The sequence below is a fragment of the Bos indicus genome, chromosome 12, assembly GCF_029378745.1.
Source record: "Bos indicus isolate NIAB-ARS_2022 breed Sahiwal x Tharparkar chromosome 12, NIAB-ARS_B.indTharparkar_mat_pri_1.0, whole genome shotgun sequence".
Classification (NCBI taxonomy): Eukaryota; Metazoa; Chordata; class Mammalia; order Artiodactyla; family Bovidae; genus Bos; species Bos indicus.
In genome coordinates, this window is record NC_091771.1 from 73,076,874 (window position 1) to 73,088,566 (window position 11,693).

The 11,693-nt window shown below is 37.9% G+C and overlaps 1 protein-coding gene across 1 annotated transcript in view; it reads right to left on the reverse strand.

The window, feature by feature from the left end:
• Positions 1-10,100, reverse strand: part of LOC109567080 (ATP-binding cassette sub-family C member 4-like) — a 113,715-nt gene extending 103,615 nt beyond the window's left edge. The window contains 1 exon segment of the mRNA XM_019971826.2: positions 9,889-10,100. Within this exon segment, the coding sequence (XP_019827385.2) occupies positions 9,889-10,098 (210 nt within the window). The 5' untranslated portion in view covers positions 10,099-10,100.
• Between the last annotated feature and the right edge of the window lie 1,593 nt (positions 10,101-11,693).

Sequence of the window (11,693 nt, forward strand, 5' to 3'; positions counted from 1 at the left end):
CACGGAACATTAATAGACAAGAGCCCACCCAAAAGTCTCCATACCTACACTGAAACCAAGCTTCACCCAAGAACTAACAAGTTCCAGTGCAAGACACACCACACTAATTCTCCAGCAAAACAGGAACACAACACTGAACATTAAAAGACAGGCTGCCCAAAGCCATAACAAACCATAAGACACCCCAAAACTCACTACTGGATACTTCATTGCATTACAGAGAGAAGAGATCCAGCTCCACCTACCAGAACACAGACACAAGTTCCCACAATGAGGAAACCTTGACAAGCCACTGGTCTAACCCCACCCTCAGGGAGCAGATGCCACAATTAAGAGGAACCATGAACTTCCAGTCTGCAGGAAGGGCACCTCAAACAAAGCAATCTAAACAAGATGAAAAGGAAGAGAAATATTCAGCAGGGTAAGGAACATGATAAAAACCTACCAAATGAAACAAAAGAGGAGGAGATAGGGAGTCTACCTGAAAAAGAATTAAGAATAATGATAGTAAAGATGATCCAAAATCTTGAAAATAAAAATGGAGTTACAGACACAGACTAGAGATAAAGACTGAGATGATGCAACAAATGTTTAACAAGAACCTAGAAGAAATAAAGAAGAGTAAATCAATAATGAACAATGAAATAACTGAGATTAAAAACACTCTGGAGGGAACTAACAGTAGAATAACTGAGTAGAATAACAGTAGAATAACTAGAAGATAGAATGGTGTAATAAATTAAGCATAGAGGAAAAAAGAAAAAAATAATAAAAAGAAATGAGGACAACCTCAGAGAACTCTGGGATGATGTTAAATGCCCCAATATTTGAATCATAGGAGTCCCAGAGAAGAAGATGAAAAGAAAGGGCATGAGAACATACTTGAGGAGATAATAGTTGAAAAATGGGGAAGGAAATAGCCACCCAAGTCCAAGAAATCCAGAGAGCCCCAATAGGATATACCAAAGATGAAACAACCCAAGACACATATTAATCAATCTAACAAAAATTAAACAAAAAGAGCAAATATTAAAATCAGTAAGGGAAAAGAAACAAATTACAGACAAGAAGATCTCCATAAGAGTAACAGCTGATCTTTCAATAGAAACTCTTCAGGCCAGAAGGGAAAGGCAGGACATACTTAAAGTGATGAAAGAGAAAAACCCACAACCAAGATTACTCTACCCAGCAAAGATCTTATTCAGTTATGAAGGAGAAATCAAAAGCTTTACAGATAAGCAAAAGCTGAGAGAATTCAGCACCACCAAATCAGCTCTTCAACAAATGCTAAAGGAGCTTTTCTAGACAGGAAACACAGAAAAGGTTTACAAAAGAACCCCCCAAAAAACAAAGTAAACGGTAATCGTATCCTACTTATCAATAATTACCTTAAACGTAAATGGGTTAAATGCTCCAACCAAAAGACAAAGACTGGCCAAATGGATACAAACACAAAATCCATATATATGCTGTCTACAAGAGACCTATCTCAAATCTAGGGACCATTACAGACAAAGTGAGGGGCTGGAAAAAGATGTTTCATGCAAATAGAGACCAAAAGAAAGCAGGAATAGCAATACTCATATCAGATAAAATAAATAAAGACTGTATTAAGAGACAAAGAACACTACATAATGATCAAGGGATCAATCCAAGAAGAAGATATAACAATTACTAATATATATGAATCCAACATAGGAGCACCTCAATATGTAAGGCAAATGCTAACAAGCATGAAAGCGAAAATTAAAACAATTAATTGTGGGGGGCTTTAAAACTCCATTCACACCTATGATACATGAACCAAAAAAAATTAGCAAGGAAACACAAGTTTTTCAATGATACAATGGGCCAGTTAAACCTAATTGGTATCTACAGTGCATTTCACCACAAAACAATGGATTTCACCTTTTTCTGAAGTGCACATGGAACATTCTCCAGGATAGATCACATCCTAGGACACAAATCTAGCTTTGATAAGTGGAAAAAAAAATTGAAATCATTTCAAACATCTTTTCTGATCACAATGTGGTAAGATTAGATATCAACTCTACGGGAAAAAAAGAAAACTATAAAAAATACATATGGAGGCTAAACAACATGCTTCTGAATAGCCAACAAATCATGGAGGAAATAAAAAAGGAAATCAAAATATGCATCAGTTCAGTTCAGTTCAGTTGCTCAGTCATGTACGATGCTTTGTGACCCTAGGCATTGCAGCATGCCAGACCTCCCTGTCCATCACCAACTCCCAGATTTCACTCAGACTCATGTCCATCGAGTTGGTGATGGCATCCAGCCATCTCATCCTCTGTCGTCCCCTTCTCCTCCTGCCCCCAGTCCCTCCCAGCATCAGGGTCTTTTCCAATGAGTCAACTCTTCACATGAGGTGGCCAAAGTACTGGAGTTTCAGCTTTAGCATCAGTCCTTCCAAAGAACACCCAGGACCAATCTCCTCCAGAATGGACTGGTTCGATCTCCATGCAGTCCAAGGGACTCTCAAGAATCTTCTCCAGCACCACAATTCAAAAGCATCAATTCTTTGGCACTCAGCTTTCTTCACAGTCCAACTCTCACATCCATACATGACCACTGGAAAAACCACAGCCTTGACTAGACGAACCTTTGTTGGCAAAGTAATATCTCTGCTTTTGAATATGCTCTCTAGGTTGGTCATAACTTTTCTTCCAAGGCGTAAGTGTTTTTTAATTTTATGGCTGCAGTCACCATCTTCAGTGCACCAAAAAATAGTTTGACACTGTCTCCACTGTTTCCCCATCTATTTCCCATGAAGTGATGGGATCAGATGCCATGATCTTCATTTTCAGAATGCTGAAGTTTAAACCAACATTTTCACTCTCCTCTTTCCCTTTCATCAAGAGGCTTTTTAGTTCCTCTTCACTTTCTGCCATAAGGGTGGTGTCATCTGCATATCTGAGGTTATTGATATTTCTCCCAGCAATCTTGATTCCAGCTTGTGCTTCTTCCAGCCCAGCATTTCTCATGATGTACTCTGCATAGAAGTTAAATAAGGAGGGTGACAATATACAGCCTTGACATACTCTTTTTCATATTTGGAACCAGTCTGTTGTTCCATGTCCAGTTCTAACTATTGTTTCCTGACCTGCATATAGGTTTCTCAAGAGGCAGGTCAGGTGGTCTGGTATTCCCATCTCTTTCAGAATTTTCCACAGTTTATTGTGATCCACAGTCAAAGGCTTTGGCATAGTCAATAAAGTAGAAATAGATGTTTTTCTGGAACTCTCTTGCTTTTTTGATGATCCAGCAGATGTTGGCAATTTGATCTCTGGTTCCTCTGCCTTTTCTAAAACCAGCTTGAACATATGGAAGTTCATGGTTCACGTATTGCTGAAGCCTGGCTTGGAGAATTTTGAGCATTACTTTACTAATGTGTGAGATGAGTGGAATTGTGTGGTAGTTTGAGCATTCTTTGGCATTACCTTTCTTCAAAATATGCATAGAAACAAATAAAAATTAAAACATAACAACCTCAAACCTATGGGATTCAGTCAAATCATTGCTAAGAGGAAGGTTCATAGCAATACAAGCCTACCTCAAGAAACAAGAGAAACTTAAACAACCTAACTTTACACCTAAAGCAACTAGACAAAGAAGAACAACAACAACAAAAAAAAAAACCCAAAGTTAATAGAAGGAAAGAAATCATAATAATCAGAGCAGAAAGAAATGAAAAAGACATGAAGCAGACTATAGCAAAGATCAAGAAAACTAAAAGCTGGATCTTTGAGAAGATAAATAAAATAGACAAAATGTTAGCCAGACTCATCAAGGAAAAAAAGGATAATCCAATCAATATAAAATTAGAAATTAAAATGGAGAAATCACAATAGACAACACAGAAATACAAAAGATCATAAGAAACCACTATAAGCAACTATATGCCAATAAAATGGACAACTTGGAAGAAATGGACAAATACTTAGAAAAGTATAACCTTCCAAAACTGAGCCAGGAAGAAATAGAAAATCTTAATATACCCATCACAAACATGGAAATCAAAAGTGTAATAAAAAAAAATCTTTGAACAAACAAAAGCCAAGGACCAGATGGCTTCACAGATGAATTCTACTAAAAATTTATAGAAGTGCCAACACCTAACCTACTCAAACTCTTCCAGAAAATTGCAGAGGAAGGCAAACTCCCGAGATCATTTTATGAGGCCACCATCACACTGATACCAAAGCCAGACAAAGATGCCACAAACATAGGCCAATATCACTGATGAACAGAGATGCAAAAAACCTCACGAAAATTCTAGCAAACGGAATTTAACAACATATTAAAAAGATCATACATCATGACCAAGTGGGCTTTATTCCAGGGATGCAAGTATTCTCCAATATTTGCAAATCAATCAATGTGATACACCATATTAACAAATTGATAGTTAAAAATCATATGATTATATCAATAGATACAGAAAAAGCTTTTGACAAAATTCAACACCCATTTATGATAAAAACTCTCCAGAAAGCAGGCATAGAAGGAACATACTTCAACATAATAAAAGCCATATTCAATAGATTCACAGCAAACATTATCCTCAATGGCAAAAAAATGAAAACAATTCCTCTAAAATCAGGAACAAGGCAAGGGTGCCCACTTTCACCACTACTATGCAACATAGTTCTGGAAGTCCTAGCCACAGCAGTCAGAGAAGAAAAAGAAAGAAAAGAATCCTAATTGGAAGAGAAAAAGTAAAACTCTCACTGTTTGTAGATGACATGATCCTCTACATAGAAAACCCTAAAGACATCACAAGAAAATTACTAGAACTAATCAATGAATATAGCAAAGTTGAAGGATATAAAATTAATACATAGAAATCCCTTGCATTCCTATACACTAACAATGAAAAAATAGAAAGAGAAATTAAGGAAACAATACCATTTACCATTGCAACGAAAAGAATAAAATACTTAGGGATAACTTTACCTAAAGAAACAAAAGATGTATATATAGAAAAATACAACACAATGATGAAAGTAATCAAAGATACCACAAATAGATGGAGAAATACACCATGTTCATGAATTGGAAAAATCAGTATATTGAAAATGAGTATATTACCCAAAGCAATCTATAGATTCAATGCAATCCCTATCAAGCTACCAATGTTATTTTTCACAGAACTATAACAAATAATTTCACAATTTGTATGGAAACACAAAAAACCTCAAGTAGACAAAGCAATAATGAGAAAGAAGAATGGAACTGCAGGAATCCACCTTTCTGGCTTCAGACTATACTACAAAGCTACAGTCATCAAGAGAGTATGGTACTGGCACACGCACACACACACACACACACACACACACACAAAACAGAAATATATAGCAATGAAACAAAATAGAAAGCCTAGAGATAAATCCACACACCCACAGACACCTTATCTTTGACAAAGGAGGCAAAGTATACAGTAGAGAAAAGACAATCTTTTTAACAAGTGGTTCTGGGAAAACTGGTCAACCATGTGTAAAAGAATGAAACTAGAACACTATCTAACACCATACACAAAAATAAACTCAAAATGAATTAAAGATCTAAATGTAAGGCCAGAAACTATAAAACTCTTAGAGGAAAATATATGCAGAACACTCTGACATAAATCACAGCAAGATCCTCTATCAGCCACCTCCAAGATTAATGAAAATAAGCAAATAGGACCTAATTAAACTTAAAAGCTTTGGCACAATAAAGGAAACTATAAGCAAGGTGAAAAGGCAGCCATCAGAATGGGAGAAAATAACAGCAAATGAAACGACTGACAGAATTAATCTCCCAAATACACAAGCAGCTCATGCAGCTTAATATCAGAAAAATGAACAAATCAATCAAAAAGTGGGCCAAAGAACTAAACAGACATTTCTCCAAAGAAGACATACATATGTCTAATAAACACATGAAAAGAAAATATGCTCATCATCATTCATTATTATAGAAATACAAATCAAAACCACAGTGAGGTGTGGAGATTCCTTAAAAAACTGGAAATAGAACTGTCATCAGTGCAGTTCAGTTCAGTTCAGTTGCTCAGTCGTGTCCGACTCTTTGCGACCCCATGAATCACAGCATGCCAGGCCTCCCTGTCCATCACCAACCCCTGCAGTTCACCCAAACTCACGTCCATCGAGTCAGTGATGCCATCCAGCCATCTCATCCTCTGTCATCCCCTTCTCCTCCTGCCCCCAATCCCTCCCAGCATCAGAGTCTTTTCCAATGAGTCAACTCTTCGCATCAGGTGGCCAAAGTACTGGAGTTTCAGCTTCAGCATCATTCCCTCCAAAGAAATCCTAGGGCTGATCTCCTTCAGGATGGACTGGTTGGATCTCCTTGCAGTCCAAGGGACTCTCAAGAGTCTTCTCCAACACCACAGTTCAAAAGCATCAATTCTTCTTCAGTGCTCAGCTTTCGTCACAGTCCAACTCTCACATCCATACATGACCACTGGAAAAACCATAGCCTTGACTAGACATATGACCCAGCAATCCCACTGCTGGACATACACACCGAGGAAACCAGAATTGCAAGAGTGCCCAATGTTCATCGCAGGACTGTTCAGAACATGTAGGACGTGGAAACAACCTAGATGTCCATCGGCAGACAAATGGATAAGAAGGCTGTGGTACACATACACAATGGAATATTACTCAGCTATAAAAAGGAATGCATTTGAGTCAGTTCTAATGAAGTGGATGAAACTTGAGCCTATTATACAGAGTGAGGTAAATTGGAAAGAGAAACACCAATACAGCATATTAACACATATATATGGAATTTAGAAAGATGGTAATGATGATCCTATATGCAAGACAGCAAAAGAGACACAGATGTAAAGAACAGACTTTTGGACTATGTGGGAGAAGGCGAGAGTAGGATGTTTTGAGAGAATAGCACTGAAACATGTGTATTACCATATGTAAAATAGATGATAAACATTGTATGATTCCACTTATATGAGGCATCCAGAATAGTCAAACTCAGAGAGAGAAGTAGAATGGTGATGGTTGTAAGGGGGAGTAGCCTGGGGAGTTAGTGTTTAATGGTTGCAGAAGTTCGTTTGGGAAGATGAAAAGTTCTGGAGATGAATAATGGTGATGTATCCACAACCAGGTGAATGTACCTAATGTCACTAAATAGTGCACTTTAAATGAGTTAAATGGTAAATTTTATGTTGTATATATTTTATCATAGTTTTTAAAAATCAATGATCAAAAGTAATTTTATCGAAGCTGTGGAAATGTAAATAAATAACAAGTCATTTTACATATGATCCCTCCCACAAGATCAAAATTCAGCTGAAAAGAGCATGAAAATGCTGAATGGGCCATTTTAGGACCAGCAGATGTGCAGCCTTAGAGATCTTCTTGAGACGTGCCCAAGCCCGGATTCCACAGTGTAGATAAACTACAACTATGAGCTGAGCAGTCATTCATTTTTAACATCTTAATCTGATTCCTACCCAGGACCAGGGATCAGGAGATGGGGCCTGAACATGAACCACAAACATTCAGAGGGGTCTTTCAGAGCCACTTGGCAGCACTAGCTTTGCCCTAAGGAATCAGCCCGCCCATAACCTGCAAAGAAGAAGTGTCTTATTTCTGTACCCCAGCAGGACTCTAGATGCAAGGCTACGCATGAAGAAATGTGTCTTTCTCATGTTCTGGAACTACTTCAGGTTATGTCCATAGTTTTAATCCCAATAATTCTTGATTTGATACAGGGACAATCTTTTCAAGAATAATCAAGCTGGCAAATAAACACCTTGAGAGATGTTTACATTCACACATGCGTATGTGCCAAGACAGATTGGATTTTCCAAAAGCAGCTTTCCAAAGTGTCAGTGGAAAGAGGAAGAAAAACAGGTGAACAATGGTAAAGACCCAGCTTTGACTGAACCATTACCTCAAGCCTAACTTAAGGTTTTCACTGTGCTGTGTTGATGAAATTTCCTCTTTATGGGCATTAAGCATGATCCAGAAAGATAAACATCTAGCTAATTTATGGGGAAATCTGGGTATTTGTCTCCTAATAGTTGATGCCACAGAATAAAAAAGATGAAGATGAATGACAAACCAGACCTCTGACTAGAGTGTACAGTCACTGTTGCCCTTTCCACATTACCCAGGAAGAAACTGGCTTAGATGCTGTAGTTAAGCACAGACAGTGAGATGCCAGGGCTCCGAGTTCACACAGCCCTGAGGTTAACAACACTTTGCTCAAGGGAAGATGAGGAGACGTCATACTGAATTTTTCCAGGACAAGTACTCCCAAGAAACAGAAGCTCTAGGGAAGGAGCAACCAAGTAAAAGTGGTGATAATTTCAATTTAAATGTTTTGTTTTTACTTTTCAATGAGGACTTTTTAAAATAAAAACTATATATGTTTATGGTGTACAACATGATGTTTTGATATAAATATACATTGGGAAATTACTGCAGTAAAACCAATTAACATATCCATTACCACATGTTTTTTTGTGTGTGTGGAACAAAACACTTAAAGATCTAATTTCAAGTATATGACACAGTTAAATAAGGATTTATTTTAAAGCAAATAGCCCAAGGTAAAGAGGTATCCAGGATCAAGTTTATAAAGGGCCCTTTAATTACTGGCAGTGTATTTGTGTCAATTCCTTTGTAAAGACATCTGAAATCCTTACTCCTTTTATATCAGTTAAGATCAGAGTAAACTGTGGAATAATGCTATGGCATTTCTCAATGTAAAGTCACTGAACACATCAATGTAGGTCTTATGAGAAGTGCTATAATGCAGGGAAGGCCCTGGTGGTTCAGTGGTTATGACTCAGTGCTTTTACTGCCTTGGACCTGTGTTCAGTCCCTGATTGGTGAACAGATCCCACACTCCATTCAGTGCAGGAAAAAACAAAAACAAACAAACAAAAAAAAAAACTCCTGTAATCTTTATTACAGAAAAAAAGGAAATATTGTTTTAAGACAGTAACTTGAATGAACAGCAACAAATGCTCTCCAAAATTACTAAAACCAGTGGAAAATTTCAAGCTTTGTCCTGAACATACAACTATTTTTCCTAATACCATTAAAAGTAACCTTAACTGTAGAACACAGTGAATCTGTTTTTGGCATAGATTCCATTTATATATATATATATTTGAAAGTGAAAGTTTTAGTCACTTAGTCGTGTCCAACTCTTTGTGACTCCATGGACTGTAGCCCACCAAACTCCTCCGTCTATGGGATTTTCCAGGTAAGAATATTGGAGTGGCTTGCCATATCCTTCTCCAGGGGATCTTCCTAATTCAGTGATTCAACCCGGGTCTGCTGCACTGTGGGCAGACTCTTTACCATTTGAGCCACCAGGGGAGCCCATATATATTTTTAGTTAAAACAATTATATTGAATTTAATTAAATGGGTAATTCAAAAATACAATCATAAACTTTCTCAAATACATTCTTGTTTCCTATATTTAATTTTAGAGATCCAATCACTAAACCTCATTTTTAAACATAAATTTGATGTAAATGAAATTTACAATAATAACAAAATTTCCATAAATACCACTGAGATTTAGGCAGGGAAAACACTGAAAATCAACTAGATACTTTTCATACTTATTTTTTAATTAGATTTCATTATAAATTTAGTGGGTATTATGCAACAGCCTGTAGATTAAATTTATCAAAGGTGGCCTTGACTTGCTCTCAAAAACTTTTAGTTATATATTAGTAAAGTTTGCTTAAATGACAACAAACTTGACTTGATGCAAATAGCAAGCTTCTCTAGTAAAGCATCAATGATGCCAGTTACAAAACGCTTCTGACGCTTTAGCAGAGGTATGCAGTGCAGTACCAAGTGACACTTACCCTGTGGTAGATCATATGGGAGGTGGCCACTCTAAGCCTCATCCCCACGCGCTGAAGATGATTGAAGTTCAAGTGGTGCAGAATGGCCCACAGGAGCACACAGGCACTCAGCACTGCAGCGCAGATGTATGCATCATGCAAAGCATTAGAACCTTTGGGGTTTTCAAAGTAACTAATCATTTTCCCCAAAAGTAAGGGCAGAAGTACCATGGTGCCTTCCTGAAAGAAAAAAGTCTCCATTAGAAATTCAAGTCATACCTATTTTTCTTAACACAAGCTTAAATTTTATTTTTGCTTGTTGAAAAGCATTTTAACAAAATGCTACATCCATGGCTCATCTAAAAGAAAAGTGTACAGATTCACTATCTTCTATAAGACAAGCAGTTTTAATCTTAGGCAAGAATTTTATGTTGAAAGACAATAAAGCCTTAGCACACTGTGCTTAATACATTGTGAATACTCAATAAGTATCACAACTACTGCCTTAGAATACATTTGGCAAGATGCCAAGTGACTCTTTGCCTAAGATGAACAAAGAAAAAGGTGGCAGAGAAGGGTGAGAAATTCTCTATGAACAAGCCCTGCTCACAGCTGGCCCTTGTTCCCATTCTCTCATCATCCCAGCCCAACAGAAAATAAAGATGGTTTATGTACAGGAAACATGCTCTTGCCATCACCTTCTGCTTTAAGAGCATTTTTGAACTGAAACATTGGCACAAGATCTTCTTATGAAAGTTGCTCAGTCGTGTCCAACTCTTTGTGACCCCATGAACTATACAGTCCATGGAATCCTCCAGGCCAGAATACTGGAGTGAGTAGCCTTTCCCTTCTCTGGGGGATCTTCTCAACCTAGGGATCGAACCCAGGTCTCCCACATTGCAGGCGGATTCTTTACCAGCTGAGCCACAAGGAAAGACTAAGAATACTGGAGTGGGTAGCCTATCCATTCTCCAGAGGATCTTCCCTATCCAGGAATCAAACCAGGGTCTCCTGCATTGCAGGTGGATTCTTTACCAACTGAGCTATATGGGAAGCCCAAGACATTGGCACAAACACATCCAATCTTTTCCACCCTAAACTGTACATGTTCAGAGATTAAGAGAATGGAGCCCAGCTTTTGTTGAACATCACAAGGAAACCAGGCTGGGGAGGTTCCTAGGCTCTCAGCTCCAGGGAATACTGTATTATTACGTCTCTACCCTCTAGAAGCTGGGATGTTCCTTGGAGTCAAAAATTAAACATGGCAGAAGCCAAACTAAAAAAATAAAAAAAATGCCGTCCATGGTTCTCCATCTAACAAACGCTGCAGGTGCTGCTTTGGAAGAAATATTACAAATCATCTCTTTCCCAAGGCAAAAGTCAAATCTCAAACCAGTGAGTTGGGAGGCATTGAGGCTTAATTTCTGAGTAAGACTTAGGGAAAGCAATTTTCTTTCCCAAAACTAAAGAAACACTTGCCCATCCTGCCAAACAGTCATTCCATCCCACAACCTACCCCTTCCCTCTAGTCACCCCCTAAAGGTTCCCTTCTCCCCTATTAAGGAAAATCAAACACTCAACAAGAATCCAAGTCACCAAAAGTAAACACCTCCACCCTCAACATCATTTCTTCCACAGACTTCTCAAAAGACAAAATGCCAAAAGTTTGGAAATCTTTCAGGAACTTGACTTTCAAAAAAGATTTTCCTTTTAAGCAATATTTTTTAAATTTAATGCAGAAAGTCAAGGTGGCTCATGTACAGGAGACAAAGCTGGGCCATTTCTAACAGTCAGGAGAATAGGACATAACCCCCGCCACTCCTCAC